Here is a 23,324-nt window from a genome sequence, read left to right as displayed (position 1 = left end):
GGTTTTCCCCAAATTGGTGTTTTGAAATTGGAATTGGTTTTGAATAGTTGTGTTCCCTTAACCCACTTGTGTAATTGGATTTGAATTGTGAAATTGTCAATTGACTTGACTTACTCACCTATGTTATTGTATTGCAAAAATAATTAAACAATGAGTATAGATTTCGAAAGCCATGTTGGCTATGATTTGATTTAATGAATAAAAGGGGGTTGAGGTCCCCAAGTTAATGTGATTATTATGGCATAAAGATAAGCTTACAAGTGCAAGGATATGACTTAACGGTTGGTTCATTGGTTAATAAATGGGTTATGTGAAACTTGTTTTAAATTAGGTTTAATGGGAGTTATGTAGTGAATTCGTGAAGGTGTGGGTCTTGGATGACTTGCACTGGAAACTCGTGTTTGACGGCGTGAGGTTTGGTCTTGATGACATGTGTTCATGGTTCACACTATTGATATATTTGTATCTTGGACTGACGTGGGGTTGGGGCACTCCCTGGTCTTCCTTGATACCTCCAGTTCATGCGGCTAACACGCACTGGGGCCCTTTCAGCAAGAGGAGCTGAACCCAGAGGTGACCGTTTATGACAGTTGAGCTACATAGTCCAGGATAAAGTTTTACTTTATGCTAAGCCTTGCTCCTTTTTCTAGCATGACATACTTATATGTGTATATGATTATATGTATTGCCTTGAATGATGTTGAAAATGTGGATCATGGCATTATTTTATCTCCTACCCCTGAGTTACATGCTAGTGCTCAACCTACTAACCGTCTCCAAAATGTTCTATCCCCACGCAATGCAGGTAGCGGAGATACTTCTACTTTTTTTGTGTAGTGTTAAGTGGATCGACTCAGTTCGTCGGTCGTTGGTGGTGAAGTGGTGAGCTTCCCTTCTCTAGAAGACTTGGTCATTTCATCAATTTCCTTTCATAGACTAGAAATAAAGAGTTTACATTAGCATTGGCATTTTCTTTGTCAGAGTCGGGGGTATGTCCCAACACTTTATTGATTTCAGTTTGTTAAAAGGCTTTGTCGATTATTGTGGACTTGGGTGGTGGCGTTGGTTGGTTCTTTTTGGTAGGTGATCGGTTATAAATATATCTTAAATTCTTTAAGCTTATTTTATGCTATCTTGTTATATGTTCAAAATTCATCCGTTGTTAGGGGTATTGTGTTCTGTTTGGCTAGGTGCAGAGGGTGGTCTCCGATCCTTGTTGGATTTGAGATACCCGTCACGACCAAGCCCCAGTTCGAGTTGTGACAACTTAGTTGCTTAACATCTTTAGTATCATGACAAGACATGGATTAACTTGGGATCACTTATGACTCTAAGTACCATGTTACGACTAGAAGATAGTCTCGGATTGTGATATGGTCCCTCAAATGTAATATAAAAGAATACATTGTGTCTCAATTGTATCTCAAAACCTCTTAATCTTGACCTTGGGCCATCAGACAAGAATCATATGGTTTAACAAAAATATGCATATGACATCATATGAAATATAATAAAATGTCTCAGAGGCGGGAGAATAGATATCAGAATACCTAAATATATGAATGCATTACATGACATATGGAAATTATATGTCTTGCTATCAGGAGAATCATGTCATCAAACAACAAATAGCTTATTTATTTACCATGCTCCCAACATATATATTAGTCATAATCAATGAGACAATCAAAATAAATCATTCTTTTTTAACGAAGGAAGTAAATAGGAATATCTTGATTCAGTTTTTTGAACGAATTGCCCCTATTGCAGGATGATCTTTTTTCCTCCTTAAATTGGTGACCTTTAATTATTTCCCTACTCTTCATTTAATTAAATTTTTAGTAAAATTACCCTTAATGATGACCTAAATTTACAATGCAAAAAATAAGTTTAGAAAACTTTTGCCTTGTCCGATAAAAATTTTATAGAATTTTCTTTTTGCATTTGTGATTCTTGTTTTGTTTTCCTTTTTTCAATTACTTTGTTATTATTTAGATAGAAAAATTAGAAAAAGAAAATATTTATTGGGTTAAAATTCTTTAGCAAAAATAACTCAATTATCATTTTTACCAAATACAGCCATTTGACTTTTTTTTATTTCAAATGTAGCTTAATTGATCACATTTATTCTTCTTCTTCTTCTTCACGCTACCATACTTCTTCATCAAATTTTTATTGTTAGATGGCCTATAATTTTGTTTGTCAGACTTAGATTTTGGTACTCTCCACTTTCCTATACGAGTTGCATTTCTCCATGAAAAATTCTAAAAAATAATTTCAATGTGGAATTTGAGGTTGAGCTTGGATTGACAGAAACCATCATCATTGGGGCTAAAGATGGGTACATTTTGATTCAAACTGAAAAACTGATCGAACTAAAGTTTTTTAATTCGATTCTAGTTATTCGATTTTTTCGACCGATTTTCATTTTACTTTTCAAACTTTTGGCAATTCGATTAGGTTTTTATTTTTTTTAAATTACATTAATCAAAAAATTAAATTTTAATATACAATAATAAAATATACATTTATATTTAGTAATAATATACACCCAACCCACCAATTATCAAGTCCAATTGTATACACCCTTCCCATCAATTTTGTACCAAACCCAACAACCTTAGTCCCTAAATTTTCAAATTACGCAAATCGCAGTCTCACTCTGAAGCCTCATCACTCATCAGTTATGTCTCATCTCACACTTCTAAATAAGACGGTCAGTGCCATCATCACCAATGGGTGATTGTCAAAACCACAACTGAAAAAATCGAGTCAAAAAATATAGCGTCGCCACACAATTTGGTACTTTTTTCTTTTGTTGTTTAAATCAATGGGTTTGAGAATTTGAGATAATAAGACCATATGTATATGCACTTCAAATAGTTATCTCAATTCAAAATTCTGCTTTTGTTGTTAAAGTTTGATCATGCTGCTTAAATGTCGATCATCTATTTAGGATTTCTATAAAATGGTGGAGGAAATTGAAGGAGTGTGCATAATGAAATGTATTTATTGTGATTGAATTCATTATTGTCGGCTGAAGAAGAATGCAATTGAAAGTCTACAAAGACACTATTGAGAAGTGCCTTGATCAATGACAAATAAGGTCATTGATGTTACAACAAGGATTTTTCATAATTTTTACCTACTATTTTGAAGTTTAGATTAAAATTTAAAACACTTGGGTCTATATTATTGCATGCTGGATTGTTGCTAGTGTTTGTGTTAATGTTTTTTTCTTAAGTTATGTGAAATTTTTTGTTTTAGTGTTATAGACCCAGAACAAATGATATCTAGATCGAAAAAATTGAATCCAAAAAGTTGAATTTAAACTGAATTTATTCTAGTTCAGTTTCAACTACTATTTTTTCAAACTAAAATAGAAAAAATCGAATCAAATTTCTTAAATCAAATTGAATCGACCGAATGTCTAGCCTTAACTGGGGCTATCTTCTACTAGACAATTGATGGAACCAATATAATTGCAAAAGTTCTCTCTGATATGATAATTGTCCAATTTTCGTATAACATAAAAAGAAGAAAAATGAGTCTAGAATAGAGAAGACGCTAAGAGTTATTTTTGTCGAGCATGTGCAACATATAACTGGGGTGGGGGTTCAAATCTAACATTAAGAATCTTTCAAAGCTCAAATATAAATGTTCAACCTACTGCAAAAGTGAAATACTTAGAGTGAATAATGTATCAAAATATTCAAAACATGAAGAAGAATTCATATATAAAACTTGAAACTACTTAGAGTAGATTTTAGTTGATCGAAATTGAAAAAAAATCAGCTCGTTGAGAAAGATGAACTGCTAAAATATATACATATTGTATAAATAATATATGTGTATGTATATACATTTCTAATACACAATTATACATCATATGTACATAGTTGTATATTATTTATAGAATATACAACATAACTATTTATATAATATTGATACGTTATATATACGTGTGGCTCTTTTATTAAAAAGAATTATCACCTACCGAGTTATGTATGAAGCCTTTGAAATTACCGAAGAACAAAATTAAAGGGGAAATTTCAATTATATTCAAAAAAATAGATAATTTACAACAAAAATAGTCAAGTTTTTGTTTACAACAAAAATAGCTCTTAGGCCATTGTTTTCTTTTTCCTTTTCTTTTTGCAGCAGTTGTTTTTTTTTTTTAAATAAACTTCTTTTGTTGTTTTTTTGCTGGGTTTTATTTATTAAAAAAACTTTATTATTTTTTTCTTTCAAATTTTTCTTGTGCAACTTTTTCTCGTGTATCAATATTATATAAATGGTGTATAAACATGCTTATGTGATGTAGAAGTGGTTATGTAGTGTATATTTAATGTATCAATATTGTATAAATAGTTATATAATGTATATGTAATGTATCAATATTGTATAAATATATATAAACATGTATCGATATTATATAAAAAGTGTATAAACATGTATATATGATATACAAATAGTTATGTAGTGTATATGTAATGTATCAATATTGTATAAATATATATATAAATATGTATAGATATTGTATAAATAGCTATGTAATGTATCTGCATTGTATAAATGGTGTACAAGCGTATATCAATGTTGTATAAATAGTATATAGACGTGTATCGATATTGTATAAAAATAAATAGGTATGTAATGTATTGACATTGTATGAATAATGTATAATCATGTGTCAATATTATATAAAAAAATTGTGTAATCTATCGATATCGATATTTATTTGACTATCATGTGTTCCCACCTTAATAAATAAAAGTACAAATAAAAAATAATAAAATAATATAAATATTCATTTTTCCACAAAAAAGTGAAACAATTAGAAAAAAAAAAAGGGGTTTTAAAAAAGTGTAACAAAAAAGCAATTAAACAATGATTCTTTTTAAATTAGCAAAACAAAATTAAAAAAATAAAAATAAAAAGTTTTTTTCTAAAAAAAAATATTGGAAAGAAAATGGGCTAAATGGCCAAATGACGTAACAACGATGCAACAGTGAAGGAAACAATAAGGAATGCAACCTGCCATTTTTTATGTAAATTCTCTATATCCCAATGGCTACTTTTGGTAAGAAATAATAGCCGAAAGGCTACTATTGGTTAAAAAAAAAATATACAAAAATACAAATAATGTTTTCAATATTACAAAAATCTCAACTCCCTAAACATATTACAAAATTCTCAACATATACACAGAATGTCATGTATATATCGACTATGTTATTTATATTAATAAGGAGAGAGAGTAAAGTAATTAAAAAAGTGGGAGAGGGTGTAATTACTTTCAAAAGGATTGGTATTTATGTTATTTATACAAAAAAAAATTGTGTAAAAGTTTAGCCCAATAGACATTTTGCATTATTTCCCCAAAATTAAAACTACAAATTTAAGAGTCACAAATTAAAGACCTAAAATGAAGGCCCAGAAAAAGCATTGGGCTAGAAATTATCAACCCAAAGTAAAGGCAGCAAAACATACCTTTTACTGTTGGTCTCTTGCTCTACTTTTCACTCAGCTTCAGAAAGCTAGAAATTACATGTCATAGACTCAAATATGAATGGTTTTAGATGTTTGACCCCAAATATGGGTGGCTATAGATGTTTGACCCCAAATATGGGTGGCTTTGAATAATAGCCTTCCTTACTTTTTAATGTATTAAAAGTACTATTTTGTCCCTCTACACCTCAAATATATATTTTTAAACTTTCCATACTCATTTATCTCTCAAATTTTTTTTTTTTATTTTTTTTATTTTTTTAATTTTTCCTCTACTTTTATTATTTTACTGTTTTCACTTTTTATTTTTTCCTTTAAATTTATTATTCTATTTTTTATTATTTTCAGTTCTTATTTTTTCCTTTAACTTTATTTTCACGTTTTATTTATTTTCATATTCAGGTTGGCATTGTAGCATCAACTGTCATCGACTCTACTTCGTTCTGCATTTTCACTGTCGACAGCATACTTCTCCGTATTGAATTATTCAGAAAAGCTCCTTCTCCGGCACCAGGACCAGCTCCGGAGACATCTCCAGCACCCGCACCTGATGCATCTGCACCTACTGCGGATGTTAGATCCCCTACTCCAATGATGTCTCCTTCTACTCCACCGACTTCATCTCCGGCTGGTGATCCGGAGGACAGACCATCAGTTGATTCAGAGAACAGTACAGCGGGTAAGAAGAAGAACGTCGGTACCATATATGGAAAATTTTGATTTGGATGTTTCGCAATCCATTTTTTATCAGAAGTATCCTTTCATCTGTGATATTGAAGCATTTGATAATCTTTCGAGCTTGAACATTGATTTTTGGGCGTTTATCGAGTGTGGATTGAATAAGTCGCAATGGTAGGTTTACTATCTTTAAGCTTTTCATTTTGTCATGTTTGTACTTATGGTAACGCATATATTCTAATTGTATTCATTTTTCATGTATTTTAAGTGCCAAAAATATATACGTTAAAGAAAAAAATGTGTTGCCCGAATGTTTAGTGTTTGGCTCTTATGCTGTGGATTCGAAGGAGTGGTTTTATTCACTTGCAACTTGTGGCCGACCTTTGAATGACACGGTATTATCACTTGTTATCCTAATTTATCTTTATAATGTGCTTTTGACTTGCCTTTTGTTTTGTTCCTTCCTTTCTTCTAGTAGGTCAAGCATGCTGACAGTGTTTCTTGTTTGGTTGTTTGTAATGGTTATATTTATTCTGGTTCTTGGGATACAAACTTAAAAAATTGTTTTTATGTGTATGTTTTAGACGATGAACGTCTTGGTAAAGATCCAGCTTCTGCTGATGTTGATCAGTAGTTTTGTTTGGGTTTATTATGAAGTGCTAAAGTTTGTTGGTTTGGGTTCTTATTGTTTGTTTGCTTGTTTTTCATGGAAGTTTGATGTCTTATCCTTTATTCTTGCCATTTACTTCATTAGTAGAGGTAGGGGGCAGAGTTAACTAGAGGTTGTGCATTAATGAAAATTCATATATCATATTATAAGGTCAAAAACTGTTTTTATGTATATATTGTAGATGATGAACACCCTTGATAAAAATCTAACTTCCACTAATACTGGTCAGTAGTTTCGATTGGCTAATATCTACCTGCTATCTTTGTAACTTTGATATAAAGTTGTAACTTTTCTATTCACTAGTAGAGTCTGGTGTATAGTTAGAGAGGTGAAAGGGGGTCATTCGATTTTTAGTTTAATATTGATTTGTCTACTTGTTTTAACTTTATTTTCATTTCATTGTAGAAACAAAGCCAATGTTGTTAACAAGATCCCTCTTGTTCCGATTCATCGTCCGATCACAAGGTTTGGCTCATTTCTTGGTTGCATGATACTAAGTAGGCGTTTGGCCGTAGAATTTATAAAGTTGGAGTTAAAGATAAAGTAATGTTTAATTTGTATGTGGGGTTACTGATATTTCAGAAAGTTAGCTGCACAAATCGCGAACAAACAACAGAAACTAACAGTTGAGGTACAGTATCTATTCTCTCCTGGTTTATTTTATAACTGAGCTGCTGTTAACATTGTATTTCCACAGATAACAAAGCCACCAGTCCCAGCGGCACCAATTAGAAATAAAATAGAAGATTGCATTATTATCGATGCTGAAGATTACAAGGCCACTGGTTATTCTAACGAGCCAATATTTGTGCAGCATACTGGAGCAACAATGGAGGAAATTGATAGGATGGTAAGCTTATATAATCTATATATCTTGGTTATGAATATAATTCTTGTGGATTGCTATTAATGTGTTAAATCTTTGATTCAAGGTGAGGAAATTGAGATGAAGATGCAGAAGATTGGTCAGTTGTGGACATAGATAGTTCTGATAAAAAGAACAAACTCGCTGTGGTGGAATACATTGATGACATCTATGCTTACAATAAAAAGACTGAGGTAGAGATGTTAGCTCCACTCTCCCTATTTGTTTGTTAGAAGTTTTTTTTTATTTACAACTTGTACATGCTCATTATCCCACTGTGTAGGAATACACTGGGTTTGTTGTTGTTGTTGTACATGCTCATTAGGATTATGGCGTGTAGAGTTAGCAGAAGTCCCATATTTTTCAACTGATTATCTAATTCTTTTAGATAGGATCTTATTAAGCTTAATAGATTGTCAAATTACTCACAAAAGCTAGTCTAATTTCAACACAGACTGTAATTTTTAACCAGTCAAATAATAGGTGCAGAACATAGGATATATAGACATACGGAGGGTATACTTGGGTTGATTCTATTATGATGCTATTCTATCAAGGATGATTACTGTTTCAATTTTAATTGGAAATCTGGAAAGAAATGGAGGTGTATTTTTTATCCTTTTCTTTTAATGTCATTTTCAATTGCAGATTGCTGGCTACGTCCCTCCAAATTATATGGAAAATAATTTGATATCAATGAGAGAATAAGAGGCATCCTCATTGACTGGCTGATTGAGGCATATATTTTCTGCTATTGCATGTCATTTCTGAGTTTTATGAAGAAGAATGTGATAATTTTAGGTGTCATTTAACATCTAATACAATTTATAGGTTCACTACAAGTTTGAACTAATGGAGGAGACCTTTTATTTGACTATGAATCTCATCGATAGATTCCTGACTGTTCAGTGAGTGATTAGGAAAAAACTTCAGCTTGTTGGAATAACAGCTTTGCTTCTTACCTGCAAGTATGAAGAGGTTTCTGTACCTGTAGTGGATGATCTAATTTTGATCTCTGACAAGGCTTATGCCAGAAAAGAAGTGCTTGAAATAGTTAGTTTAAAGACGAAAATCTTACATTATCAGGACTTGTATCTCCATTTTGTTCTTCCTCGCTAAATGATTTCAATCGTTTTTTTATCTACAGGAGAAGTTGATGGTTAATGCCTTACAGTTCAACATGATAGTACCTACAACTTATGTGTTTATGCTGCGGTTCCTTAAAGTCTCTCAGTTTGATAAGAAGGTCGGTTAAACGTCTTTGCCATATGAAGAAGTAACACAATAATCTGAATCACTACTCATACAACTTTTTGTCATTGTTTAAATCAATTGGAGCTTGTGTCTTTCTTCTTGATCGAGCTATGTCTGGTTGAATACGAAATACTTAGATTCCCACCATCAATGCTTGCTGCTGCAGCTGTCTTTAATGCTCAGTGCACTCTTGGAGTATTCAGGGAGTGGAACGTAGCCTGCGAGAAGCACAGCAGCTACGGCAAGAATCAGATTTTGTAAGTATATTTTATTTTTAAAGATACTTGTAAATGTACATCCCTTTTATCGAATAGACAAAGATGTGTAATTATGTGCCTTATTTTCTACGACAGGGAATGCTCGAAATTGATGGTTTATTTCTATCAAAAGGCAGCAGTTGGGAAGATTACTAGCGTGCACCAAAAATACAGCATGTTTAAATATGGCAATGCTGTAAAATATGAACAAACTTCTTTTCTGTTAGAAGCCTGGTTCTAGGATAAGAAGAACACATGAGGGGGAACGACATGCTTTGCCAGTAGTTGTGTTGAATGAAATTGTTAATGTGTGCGCAACATATGTTTCCCCAGGCTCTGGGGAAAGAAGGAAGGGTGTTTTTGAGTTTTTTTGCTACTGAAAGAACCATGTGTTTATTTGTTTTTTTTATGTACATTGTTTAACATTGTTGGTGTTTTGTGAAATATCTTGCTTTCCATACTTTTTCTTGAATACAAACATTAGAAAGTTAAAATTTCTTCTTAACAGTATAAAGCTTTAGTGATTAGAAGCTTGGACACATAACACACTTAACAACTAATGTGACTAGAAGCTTGGTGGACACACTTAAAAAGCCTTCATATATATATATATATATCCTCTAAAACAATAACTTTATTAGTTGGTTTCGAGAATAAGGAGTGTCAATGTCAATAATACTAGTGCGAGAGAGGTAACAAATTTGCATATTGAACCAACGTATTTATTAACTAGGTCCCTATTTTAGCTCATCCAATTTGATTTGGGCTACACATGTAACTCAATGATTGAAGCGCCATAAGTAAAAATTGCATATTGAAACTTGTGTTGAGCAAAAGAAAATTAGTAACAATTTGTATTTGATGTTTATAATCACAGTACAATAATTTTCTAAACTAAGACTTGCCCATGAGACAAGAGTTGCATATATGTTAATAATCTAATCAGTACAATTAAAGAATAAACTTTTGACTCTTGGGAAAAAGTTTTCAATTTAAACAGTATAGCATTTGTACAACAATTTTCTAAACTAAGTCTTGCCCATGAGGCATGAGTTGCATATATGTTAATAATTTAATCAATGCAATTAAAGAATAAACTTTTACCTCTTGAGCAAAGGTTTTCAATTTTAAAAATTTTCTAAACTATGTCTTGCCCATTAGGCAAGAGTTGCATATATGTTAATAATCTAATCAGTGCAATTAAATAATAAATTGTTGCCTCTTGGGCAAAAGTTTTCAATTTGAACAATTTTCTAAAGTCTTGCCCATGAGTCAAGAGTTGCATATATGTTAATAATCTAATCAGTGCAATTAATGAATAAACTTTTACCTCTTGAAATCTAATCAGTGTAATTAAAGAATAAACTGTTGCCTCTTGGGCAAAATTTTTAGTTTCAACAATTTTCTAAACTAAGTTTTGTCGATGAGGCAAGAGTTGCATATATGTTAATAATCTAATCAGTGCAATTAAAGAATAAACTTTTGCCTCTTGGGCAACAGTTTTCAATTTCAACAATTTTATAAACTAAGTCTTGCCCATGAGGCAAGAGTTACATGTAAGTTAATAATCTGATCAGTGCAATTAAAGAATAAATTGTTACCTCTTGGGAAAAAGTTTTCAATTTCAAAAATTTTCTAAATTAAGTCTTGCCTATGAGGAAAGAGTTGCATATATGTTAATAATCTAATCAATGTAATTAAAGAATAAACTTTTGCCTCTTGGGCAAAAGTTTTCAATTTTAATAATTTTCTTAACTATGTCTTGTCCATGAGGCAAGAGTTGCATATATGTTAATAATCTAATCAGTGCAATTAAAGAATAAACTTTTGCCTATTGGGCAAAAGTTTTCAATTTCAATAATTTTCTAAAGTCTTGCCCATAAGGCAAGAGTTGCATAGATGTTAATAATCTAATCAGTGCAATTAAAGAATAAATTGTTGCCTCTTGGACAAAAGTTCTCAATTTCAATAATTTTCTAAAGTCTTACCCATGAGGCAAGAGTTGCATATATGTTAATAATCTAACCAGTGCAATTAAAGAATAGACTTTTGCCTCTTGAGCAAAAGTTTTCAATTTCAAGAAAAAGGAAAAGATCCTCAAGATAGAATCTATGTCATGGAGAGGGTTGTGATTGTTTCTATGTGGATTTGCAGGTATGAGAATATCTTTAAGAATTGCCTGATCTAGCTGCAGATCAATGCGTCTCTCTAGATCAGACCTGCAGGAAGTCGATGCTGATGTTGTTATTGCAGATTCTAACAAACTTGAAAGAAAAGCCATTAGCACTGTGCTTTTCCTGGATTGTGTTGGTAGTAATCCAGCTATTGTTTCGACGATGATTCTTTGTCTTTTCTGCAAATCCAAATCCAAGAAACTTTCTTTAACCAACTGAGGGTCTTTGATGAACAAGCCCTGAAGAGAATTTTGGGCATGATTTATTAAAATTCTGTTGATAATGTCTTGTTTAAGACCTTTTGTTTTTACTACTGATAGAACTCTCTGAAAGAAATCCAGATTTAGCACCGCGAGTGATTTTCTCCACCAGTCTGATGGTGTCTCAGAATAAACGCACTAAACAGGTTTGGGTGGAAAATTATACTCTAGCTTTGACAAACCAGATGTTAGCTGCTCTTTATAGGCATTGTTTGCAATTGTGTTTATTAATTGGCTAACAAGATTGACTTCTTCAGATACCGGTAATAATGTTTCACAGTGATGTAGAACAGATATCGAGTTGGATATGTTTGGAAATACCGTATCCTTAAGGAATACCTCAGTACGAATTTCCAGGTTTTTCTCAGAGACATTTTCCGTCATTTCCATGAACCTGGCTGCACATCTGAGTAACGTCACGATTGATATGGTAATCTCAACGTTCACTCCATAGCAGAACTTTGCAGCAAGTTCAAATGCATCAGATCCGCCAGGAAGACCAGTAAGATTAATTCTTGAAACCTTTGTATCATTCGCCTCTAGCAGCAGCTTTCTAATTCTTCCACTTCGCAAAACCAGAGGGAACTGCAAATAATGATAAATTAGCAATCACATTAGAAATTTATCCAAGGTATTCTTCTTTCATTTTTCTTAATTTTAACATGAAGCACATAACTTAAGTTCTGTAGTTCTGTTTTTGCATCTGGCTACTGACTTTTCTTTTCTCCTCAACACAGTTGTATTGATATCGGTAGCCTACTTATAACGGCTAAAACATCAATCTTTTTCAAGGTACTTTAGACTAGCCATTTCTTTTCACAACTTTTATTTTTCCATAGACTTGAGCATTGCAATGATGATGAAAAATGATAGATTAAATTACACGAGAGGAAGAAAGATTGCAAACTTCATTTTTGTACCTTGTGAAGAGCAAAACTAGCTGATCCGACTTCTATAGTAAGATCACTCGAAACATCATATATTGGCCTGCAATAGAAGATATAGTCAATGATCAAAAGTTGGAAACGTACATTTTTAAAAAAAAATTTAGCCTAAGGTTTCATGCACGCGCAACTTACATCTCAAGAATACAATGCTGGATGTATGGAGTCTTAAAGCTATCTAAATTCAAACGATGAAACCTTTACTCTTCGGAGAGCATAAATCAGCCCGATTTTTCGCTTGTACATATGACCGTAATTTAGGACCAAAAATAGCATAAAAACACAATCTTGAATGGATAAAAATTTTGAAACAAAGTTAACAATACTCTGTGTATGCTGTTTTTGGATTCAATCTAGCAAAGTGCTAGACATTTTCTGGTGTCTTTAAAATGTGGTGTGAAGTAATCTAACAGCTAATTGCAAAACTCATCTGTACTAACTAGAGGGACCTCACAAGATACACATGTTGGAAACTAGGAAAATAATTATTGATGTCTACACCATTCACACCATATCTTGAACAAGAAAATTGAACACATTGGACTTTAGAGGTTTAAAAGTTCAGCTATTTGATTTGTCATTTTCAATGATTTCAGCCTTAGAAACTGTTCATCTATAGTCATTATCTAGAGTATAAGATATTAACTTTATGAACTGATAGAAACTCTACAATCTTATGTTTTAAGGTAAGTTCCATCACAATCAGTTTTCAAAGCTAAAAGAATTGCCATTTTCACTTACCCAGCACTTGAATGCAGTCTGTCATTGGTGGAGAAGTCGGGACTTTCACTAAGGGAGTTCCGAATATAAATAGGTGAACGCACAAAATAAATCAAGGGATTCAGTATTTACTATATATACATAAAAATATACTTTTCCCCTTATATATATAGCGTAATTCTTTCACGAAGGCCCTTGTGATATACGACCCTGGCTCCACCCATCTTTCATAAATGCATTTATTATTCAGATATTTTGGTGGTTGTAGTTCTCTTCTAGTATTAATTATGATGTGATTCATTTAGTTTTTGCCATTAATCTTCTTCCTCTAAGTGGAAATTTTAGTCCTGGATTTGAGGAAAATCCCTTTTTATAATCTGACAGGAATAGTCTTTTGAGGGGAAAAAATGTTTGGTAGCTCAGAAAATTGCAAGTCCTCTAGATTTTGCAATGTCAAAAGAAAGATGTATATCCTTTATCTATAACTGAGCATAACTGACAATCACAGTTTACAAGTACCAAAACTCACCAAAAATTTATGTATAACTGAGCATAACTGCTACCATCTAAATTCTCCAGTTATAGGCCGACCCAGAAATTTTTAGTAACAAGATTCAAAATATAAGAAGTAAACACATGAATAAGGAGATTCAAAAGTACTACGTATACCTAAAAAAAAATTCAACCTTACATTTACAAAGTACTATTCCAATGAAGAGAGTTCAGATGAACCCATACGCCCCCTAACTCTGCCCATACCAATAAAGTAGACCTAATATGGACTTCTCAATGTGTTGATATTCTATGAAGAATTTAATATGGTGCTGAACTAAATGCCTATGATAAACATTATTGGTAATCAAACAACCTAACAACTAACATGTCAATACTACTACATTAACATAGTAATTTTTTTACGCTATCAGTGTATATAATCAAGTATAAGAGACATGAATATATACCAATCAGTAATATGTCTGGCACTAGAACTTGGATGAAAAGATCTCTTCCCAGATATGCTTGGCTTCAATTCAGCAACAGTGACAACTCCCATCTTCTTTACCTAAATTATTAATCCTATCTACCAAAAACCATTAACCAGCAGCTTTTCTTAATAGCAATTTTTAAAGGACACATTAAAGCTTAATTATACTAGTAAATTAAGCTGAAACTTTATTTCCTGGCATAGTCAACTATTGCCCATGTAGCATAATTCTCAAAGTCTTGCCTCTAGGGCAAGAGTTATAGGTCATCTATCAAATCATTACACACTATAACAGTGTCAACTCTTGCCTATGGGGCATAACTGTCTAAGTCTTGCCTTTGGGGCAAGAGTTATAGGTCATCTGCCAAATCATTACAGATTAAGGAAGTGATTCTTGCTCATGGGGCATAACTTGAAATGTATGGCAGAATCTGAAGATGCTAAAATTGCACTTGAAACTACTGAATAACACACACTATAGGGGTGATTCAGAGAGGGTTGTTTACTTCAGAGATAGGTTGCAAGTGTTACAACATAGTTTATCAACTCAATACTCTGATAGTGTGGTGTTGAAAGAGAATGATGTACTGACTATTAGTGAGAAGTGGAACAATATTGGAGAGAGCATGTTACATTAAAAATTCAGGGCTTTGTGTATAAGCTAGGTGATTCAAACCCCATGCATTTTAGTGCAGTATGAAAGAAAAAAAATAACAAGAATCTTATTTAGTTTTTAAACTAAGAATCTTATTATTTTAGTATTTGCTTTGCCTTTTAAGTTTTCAATTAATGCTTTGTTGAATATATTTTTTGCTTCACCAGATACAGTCAAAAAAATTTTTTTTGGCTTGTAAAATCTTGTAGATAACCATGGCTACCCCAAATGGGATTATTTATTATTCTGCCAAATCACCTCAACACCCAAAGGTTCACGTCCACAGTCAAGGGACTGAATATAGCAAACATAATGGATATTCTAATATGCCAAGACTGAAGTTTTCTACTAAGGGGTTCTCGGAGGTGTGTGGAAAACTAAGCAACCGTGTCATCTTTAGGGGCTCTCCTGTGTTGTGTCACTCAATAGAAACACGCGATACTGAGACAAAAGAAGTTGCCAGAAATACTGGTGATTATTCCAATATATCTAGGTAAGCATGGTTGAACAACAAATGGTCAATGAATATAAATATGATGTGTGTTCAATAATAAAGAATTTTTTTTAACACTGAAAAGTTGTATAATAGTAACCTTGTTACCTAAAGTACCAAATCCTACTACCATTAGAGAGTTTAAACCCATTGCTTGTTGCTCTATGTTATACAAGCTAATAGCTAAGGTGCTCTCTCTTAGAATCAACAAGTCAGTGCTTCTTTAATCTCTAAAACATAGGTTGGATTCATCCGAGATGGAAAACACAATCTTTTCCTCCAAGATCAAACCCTCGCAACTACTCAAACACAATTATAATCGCAATAACAAAGTCCTCACAATCTGTTCGACACAATTCCTCATTATCTTCTAATACTAATTATACCACTAGTTTGAAATACTTGGAACTAATTTCTTGTACCACCTTGACCTTATACGTTTGGCCTTCCCAAAATATGTTGCAATCAACATCAACTCCCGTATTAATGGCCTTTTCCTCCAAGACCAACCCCTACAACTACTCAAACCCAATTATAACTGCAATAACAAACTCCCCACAACCTGTTCGACGAAATTCCCCAATGGTAAATATGTTACTACAACAACAGCATATCCTAAGTTTAGCTTATGTTCACCTCCCAAAAATCAAATCAATATGCTTATTATATAACGAGCTAAAATTATCACAATGCATCAATAAGCTAAAATTACCACAATGAATTTTGATGATGAATTTCATACCTGAAGAACCCTTACAACTAAAGTTGATTCTGCAAATATTTGAAAGTCGATTCTGAAATTTAGAAGAAAGAGAGGTAGAAAAAGATTTAACGGTTGGGGCAACTTACCTTCAGACTTTAGAGACATGGGTTGATTTTGGAATTTGGAATTAAAAAAAAGGAAGAAAGAGATTGAACAACGAATATTTTGGAGGACGGTATTTTCGTCCAAAAAATATGACTTAACAAGTAAGGACTATTTTAACAAAATCATTTTATTTGGGGTTAAAATTTCAAAAAACCACCTAATTTGGATCTAATTTTTTTGTTTTAGAATAACCCTTCAGAAAGTATAATCATATTCTAGGGCTTCAACTTCACTTTGGAATTTCAGTTGAAAAATGGCAGACGAAGCAAATAGAACTGTAAATATCACCTCTTTTTCATTGTAGATTTTTTTTTTTTGTAAAGATTCTTACTTTATTATGGTGCTAATTATTTGCCTTGTTTTTTCGTTGAACAGGCTTTCGTTGAAATTCAGGGTCGAATGATTGAGACTACAGGCAAATTAAAGCAGGTTATTTCTTCTTTGTAGTTTCGTGTCCGTAGAATTGTGGAAGATATCAACTTGTATCTACGAGATCCACTTGAAATTTAAAAACAAACATTTTTTACTGTTCTTAAAGGCGAAACTAATTTATCTACTGATGTTCTGCTCCTTTGGATTTTGTAACCTAAAGAAAAACGAAATGGGAAAAGAGATGCTTAAGAGTTGAATAAAATCTGAAAGGAACTAAACTCAGGCGTGATTGAATTGCTTGATTGGCCCTTGTGGTCCGGCTCTTCCCAGACCCCGTGCCTAGCGGGAGCTTCAGTGCACCACACTGCCTTTTTTTTTGTTGAGAATTTCTTGGTTGGATATGAGTGTATTGTTGATCTAAGGTGAAATATTGTTTTGGGTTGTAGGTTCAAACCCAGATTCGAAACAAAGAAACAGAAAAGAAGCGTGCTTATTTGACAATGGAGGAACTGAAGCAGCTCTCTGACGATACTAATACATACAAAGCCATAGGTAAGCTCAAAAAAAAAAAAAAAAAAAAGAAAGTGTAAGTTGGTTTAAATTGTTTGTTCTATCTATTGTATTTTCTCAACGTGCATTAAGAAAATAACTGAATTTGTAGCTTCTCACGGAGTGGCAGGTCAAGCACTTTGATTAATCCAGTAGCAAACTATTAGTTATTATTTAAATAAAAGAATAATATTGAGCCGAGGGTCTATCAAAATAGCCGTTCTACCTCTGAGGTGGACGTTAGGTTTGCGTACAATCTACCCTCCCCAGACCCTATTTTGTGGGACTTCACTAGATATGTAGATGTATTTATATAAAATAATCTGAGGGTACATTAGTTCTTAGGGGAGCTGGTTCTCTTAGAATTCTCGTTGTTGTGGTTAATGGTTGTACACTGTTGTGGTTAATGGAGATTTGATAAAATAGACAAGTTGGAAAAAGTTCTATAAAACAGTTGTAAGACCAACAATGTTACATTAAAGTGGATATGAGTTCTCTAAAACCCAATATATGTTTGCACCCTAGGGTGTGTCCTAGTGGTGGTTCGTTGAAGTGGGTTGAGCACCATGAGGTCTCAGGTTCAATTACCAACTGAGACAAACAATATCTTTCCATCTGTTCTAGCCTTGTCCAAGCCTTGGGGGATAGAGTTACCTGGTACCTTATGCTGGTGGGAGGTAGCAGGTACACTTTGGAATTAGTCGAGGTGCGGGCAAGCTGGCCTAGACACCATAGTTATAAAAAAACCCTATATATCTGCACAACGGGTGCGGTAGAATTCGTCTATTAAGATGCGTGTATGATCATACAATATTGAACATAATTAGGCAATTATCAATCCAAGCATCTAGCACAGTTAAGATGAGAGGTTGGGTTGGCCATTGTCTTATGTAGACATCCAGATGCATTGGTCCATAGATGTGATACTATGATTGAAGGTGCTTAAAGAGGATGCGACATAAATTTCAAATGGAGGGGAAGTTGTTCCTAAGTACGTATAGTTTCTTGAAATCATTGAGGATTTAGTTAAGAGCTAAACAGAATGGAAGTAAAAGTCCATAAATATGCTACCAACTAGCAGGGAATAAGATTTATTTTGTCAAATTATATTAGGTTCAGTATTTGGCATGAGAATTTTTGGTTGGGTTAGATTTTTTTTAATCACTGAAGGGGAAGTGTGACATTTAGAAAACCTCTAGTTAAAAGGATAAAGTTGAAAGCCTCTAATATTGATGAATCCATATTTTCCTGAAAAATTTTGAATGAATGCCTTGAAAGAAAACCTTTTTAATGTTGGAATGATTTAGCCTCAAAGACAGTGGAGTAATTACAGAAGATATGAAATCTCATATAGTCAACCCCAACTAGTTTGGGAGTGAGATTTAGTTAATTGAATGATTTGTTAATCTTTTGATATCACTTCTTAAATTAAATTTGAACTGAGTCGTGTTCCGTTGTTTTCTTTTTTCTTTTCTTGCAGGAAGAACGTAAGTTTTGAACTGAAGTGTCTCGTGTTGCTGTTATCTGGAAAAAGGAAAAGGATATGTGGATCATATACATTGTTGTTGTTTTTTTGAGAAGGAATATACATTGTTGTTTTGGGATTCTCAAATTTCTCTTCTTTCATTCTTATCTCACTCTGAACAATCTTTTATGTTCAGGTTTGTCTTAGAGCCAAAGGCTGTGTTAATGAATGAGCAAGAGCAAAAATTCAAGGATGGTGAAACTGCAATTGCCTCTTTGCAGGTATATTCTCAAATTCCTTTCTCACTTCAGCCTTTCTTTTACTTACTTTCATACCAGGCCGTACTACTTCATAGTTATAAATTACTTCTGAATCACAAAATCGATATGGTAATTAAATATAGATGTCTCAAGTTGACAAAGTTTTCAAGTCTGCCTAAATTAATGTTTTCTTCTGATATTCTTAGTTAAATTAATTTTGATGTTTTGCTGTGAACTTGTCAAGTCAAGAAGTGTTCCTATGGTGAAAGAGCATTACTCATTTTTTTCCTCTTCGAGAATAAAGTCATTCACTTACTGTATCAAAGAGCACCCCCCTTAGAAAGCAGCTGTCAATAAAAAGTCTGAGCTTAATCATTTGGGTAAAGATGGATACAGATAAGGTCCACTCTATATCTTAAACCTCATTACTGGACATCAACTTCCTTCCTTTAGCTCTGCTGATAGGAACTTCCTTGAAGATCCTGCATCTTCTGTAGCTTACCTTTTCCTTACTTTTCATTTACCTACTATTCACACATTTCTAGTCTCAATATTTCGCTTATGGTCCCTTGTAGAAACTAAATGTCTCCATGCTGTTGAACAAACTGTAGTTGCCACCTTTACCTAACTATAGTTGGTACATCAACACGACAACACCAGAACAACAGCTACGCAAATTGTGAACGGGTTTGAGTTTTCCATATGAATCCCCATCTGGCAGTCTACTCTATTTAGTGTATAAAAGACACGAACGAAGAAATTAAAGGATGAAAATCCCCCAAGCCTGGTTGCTGAACTTAGTTCCAACAGCATTTTCTTGGCTTTTTGTTGGAACACCATAAATAGCACTGTTCACTCCTCTCCAACCTTCAGAATGCCTCATTGCTGCAAGTGCATCTTCTTCCCATAAGTTATCATTCCTCAAGTGAGTTGTGTTCATTTGCTACAAAGTCTGCAGCTACAAGGACTCTGGTGTCTACATGACTAAGAAAGAAGAATAGTTTCCTTTGACTTTGAATTTGCTGAAGATTAGTCTTTTCAGCAGCAAGGAAATTCCATGAAGTTAAAGTGTCTCATATCTTAGCAACTGTTGAGATCCTGTTATAAAGCAGACTAGGAGCAACTGCCTTCCTTGTGATGTAATTAAACAACTCTACGCTATCGGGTAGGTTATTTGATGATGGGCTTTTGGGATGATTCAAGGAAAAGGTGAATCGGATACATTGCAGAATGCGAAATCAAAGGAAAGAACAGGGGGAGGGAGGGAAGAGGAAGTAACAGGAAGGCAAGAGAAAGGATCAGCACTAGACTTGGAAGGGTTAGAAACTCACACATGCGTCAGTTCAATTCATGTATTTATATCGTATCATCTGACTTGGAGGTCTAAGAACTTACTGAGAACCAAATAGACCTAGGGATTATGTTTAACTTGACGGTAGACAATGTATTTGCTAGTACTGGTAGTTATGCTTAGATTCTAGTAGCATACCTACTTTTACTTTTTTGAAAAAAAAAAAAAAAAACTGGTAACTTCGCATACCTACTTTTACTTGTCCTAACCAAAAAATAAAAGGATTCTAGTAATATACTTAACCACTATCTGAGACTCTTTACTGCATGTTTCCAACAGGTAAATCACTTTAAATTTAATCTTTAATTTGTTTGGCTGGAATTAGAACTGTTTATTCTTGAAATCTAGAATGTTGCATTATTTTAGGATTTCCTTTACTGAGGAATTTGTTGTTTCAGTCTCAAACTCAAGGATGAGCTTACCGTATACTTTTATCCACTTACATACTAGACTTGATTCAACTACTAGGTTTCGAATTTGTGAGCTGCACCTACTATACATCCTGCGACACACTACTTTACTCTTCGAACCAAAGCTTTGGGGGCTATATGACTTCCAATAGTTTCTGCTACTAAAAGTGCTTGATCCTAAATATTAAACCCAAGAAAGTCATCCAATTTCTAGTGTCCTATAAATCTCTGTACTTCTTCTGGAAGAGAAGCTAGGTGTCTCTATCTATGGATAACGTATACCTTAAATCTAAGTTAGTTGGGTTTAGCTTTATGAAATCTTAATTAGTTGGGTTTAGCTTTATGAATTCCCCAACTTAATCCAGTGTATTCAGATTTCAGAGGAATTATTATGGTTACCCTATTCTATGCTAGCAGTCAACCTACTGCAGCTCTCCTCTATTTGTTCCTGGAAACCAACTATGCATCGTGAAGCTCACCATGGACCTTTTGCCTAGATATGTAGCCAATACTTGGTCTTACAGTGGGATTTTTGTCAGCTGATTGGGCAACAAAGTGCAATTGGAAGCTTGGTTTTATAAGGATAATTTTGTTGGAACAACTAATTATGCATTTTGAAAACATTGGTTTTAGGAGGAGGCTGAAATCAGATCTGAGGTGTGGTTGCATAGGAACTGTGAAACAGTAGACATATTTTGATAGGAAACATTTACTAAAGTAACAAGGAACATTTTTTAAATATTTGATTACTTTGAAGTATGAAAAACATTTGCTTCCAAAGTAGATAAAATGACTATCATCACTCGTGGACATAAGTAATTTTTCTTGACAAATATCTCAATTTTTATTTTGTCGTTTACCTCAATGAACATTATATTATTGTCAAAAAATCGTTAATCTTGCTTTTTTGTGAAATAAGTAATAGCATTATAGATCTGCAGCATAAAGGCTGTCCCGATAGCCATATTTACAGTTCAAAAACAACAGAAGTTCGTGGTCATCTTATCTTATAACCTATTGTATCTATCAGTGATTCAGATACGAGAACATCCTACCCATTCTATGATTTGTGACGTATTTGATTACTTTGAAGTATGAAAAATATTTTCTTCAAAGAAAATGTTTGCTACCAAAATGGATAAAATGACTATCATCACTCGTGGACAAAAGTGATTTTTCTTTACAAATATCTCAATTTTCATTTTGTCATTTACCTCAATGAACACTAGATTATTGTCAAAAAATTGTTATTCTTGCTTTTTTTGTGAATTAAGTAATAGTATTATAGCTCTGCAGCATAAAGGCTGTCTGATAGTCATATTTACAGTTCAAAAATAACAGAAGTTCATGGTTGGCTTGTCTTATAAGGAACCTATAGTATCTATCAGTGATTCAGAATACGAGAACATCCAACACATTTTATGATTCCCACATGAAGCAGGACATCTTTCATCAAAGGTTTTTTCGTGGAAAGCATTTTGCTTTGTACCAAATTATGGTCTCCATATATCTGTTCTTTTAGCTTAAGAGGGTAAATGCCTCTCTATTTTCTGACGTCTATCCGTTTTTTGTTTCTAGTAAATACCGCTATTTATTATAGTTCTCGATTTGCTTATTGTCTGGGAACATTAGATGAAGATATCAGTGAAAGGAATGTTAATGGAAATTGCTTGTTGGGCAGACTTCTAAAGAGTATTTGGAAAAGCACTTGGCAGAGGTGGAGAATAACCTTAGGGAGCTGTTGCAACAAGATCCTGGTCTTGCTCGTCAGATAATGACTATGTCTGTAGCATAGATTTTCTGCTTAAAGTTCCTTTTGTTAACTCTTTCCTTGGAAAAAGAAAAAAACATAGCTTCTCAAAGGTTTTCTGGGACATCAAATTCTAGGTAATGAGAAAACATTGTATACTGGCTGTATGCGGAACTTATCCACCCGATTTCTGCAACTTCAGTGGTTGATGCTACGTTGGTCGTAATGCTTGCTTCTATTGGACTTGGAGTTGGTCGAGGGACTACTACATGTCAAGTTGCAATTCATGAGAAATGTTGTGTACTGTCAATCTTAACAAGCACACCTGAATGTAAACTGGAATTGAGAAAGAAATGCCTAAATATTGATTGTAAGGAGAAAAACGACGCAGGTTGTGATTTCTTTTGAAGCTTTTGTGAATACTGACATCTTTTGTTACAGAATATTGGGATTATTTGCACTCATTGCCTTTTAAGATAATACCTGTCAGTCTGGTGGGTTAAATTTGGTATATAAAAGTTGTTGGATGCATCTTTCTGTTTGCAGACAAATTTTAGTCTAATGGACTAACGCGGAGCAAAGTTTTAATATTGACCTAAAGTTGGCAAGTTCTGCTAATGGTTCCCTAAACTAAAGTTTCCATTATCATTGAGGTACTGTACTGTCTTCAAAACTAGATGATTGAGTGATTCATACTTGGTTCTTATTGTCAGAGACTCTTTATTTTACATTACATTTAGGCCAGTGAGTGTTGAACCTTCATGCATCAATTGTTTTACTAGTCCCCATCGTAATGTGTTATGATCGTTGACCAAAGTTATGAAATCATTAGG

The 23,324-nt window shown here is 33.3% G+C and overlaps 1 protein-coding gene and 2 pseudogenes across 6 annotated transcripts; 2 read left to right on the top strand and 1 right to left on the bottom strand.

Annotated features, from left to right (window-relative positions):
• Positions 1-799: 799 nt before the first annotated feature.
• Positions 800-9,476, top strand: LOC107852577 (annotated as a pseudogene).
• Positions 9,477-9,641: 165 nt separating this feature from the next.
• LOC124885748 lies at positions 9,642-14,502 on the bottom strand (annotated as a pseudogene).
• Positions 14,503-16,472: 1,970 nt separating this feature from the next.
• LOC107877839 (prefoldin subunit 1) lies at positions 16,473-22,951 on the top strand. Of its 6 annotated transcripts, none has more exons than XM_047393627.1 (7): positions 16,473-16,611; positions 16,710-16,763; positions 17,153-17,258; positions 18,736-18,742; positions 18,917-19,001; positions 22,120-22,272; positions 22,374-22,581. In XM_047393627.1, exons 1-6 carry the CDS (start codon positions 16,588-16,590, stop codon positions 22,261-22,263), a joined length of 420 nt encoding a protein of 139 aa, XP_047249583.1. In that variant the 5' UTR covers positions 16,473-16,587; the 3' UTR covers positions 22,264-22,272; positions 22,374-22,581. The 6 variants fall into 6 exon arrangements, 4 of the variants coding, with proteins under 4 accessions (XP_047249583.1, XP_016580084.1, XP_016580083.1 ...); XR_001676553.2 differs by lacking the exon at positions 22,120-22,272 and adding an exon at positions 22,629-22,951 and having other exon boundaries at positions 16,478-16,611; positions 22,374-22,523; XR_007042830.1 differs by having other exon boundaries at positions 16,478-16,611; positions 22,110-22,272.
• Positions 22,952-23,324: the final 373 nt, after the last annotated feature.

The sequence above is a fragment of the Capsicum annuum genome, chromosome 7 (assembly GCF_002878395.1).
Source record: "Capsicum annuum cultivar UCD-10X-F1 chromosome 7, UCD10Xv1.1, whole genome shotgun sequence".
NCBI classification, from domain to species: Eukaryota; Viridiplantae; Streptophyta; class Magnoliopsida; order Solanales; family Solanaceae; genus Capsicum; species Capsicum annuum.
This window is presented reverse-complemented; position numbering and strand designations above follow the sequence as displayed.

Excerpts from the sequence above, each read along its gene's own strand:
- LOC107877839 (XM_047393627.1), top strand. The coding sequence starts at position 16,588 with ATGGCAGACGAAGCAAATAGAACT. Across the intron at positions 16,612-16,709 it reads CAGACGAAGCAAATAGAACT|GCTTTCGTTGAAATTCAGGG; the intron begins GTAAATATCACC and ends TTCGTTGAACAG. Across the intron at positions 19,002-22,119 it reads CTGCAATTGCCTCTTTGCAG|TATCTATCAGTGATTCAGAA; the intron begins GTATATTCTCAA and ends AGGAACCTATAG.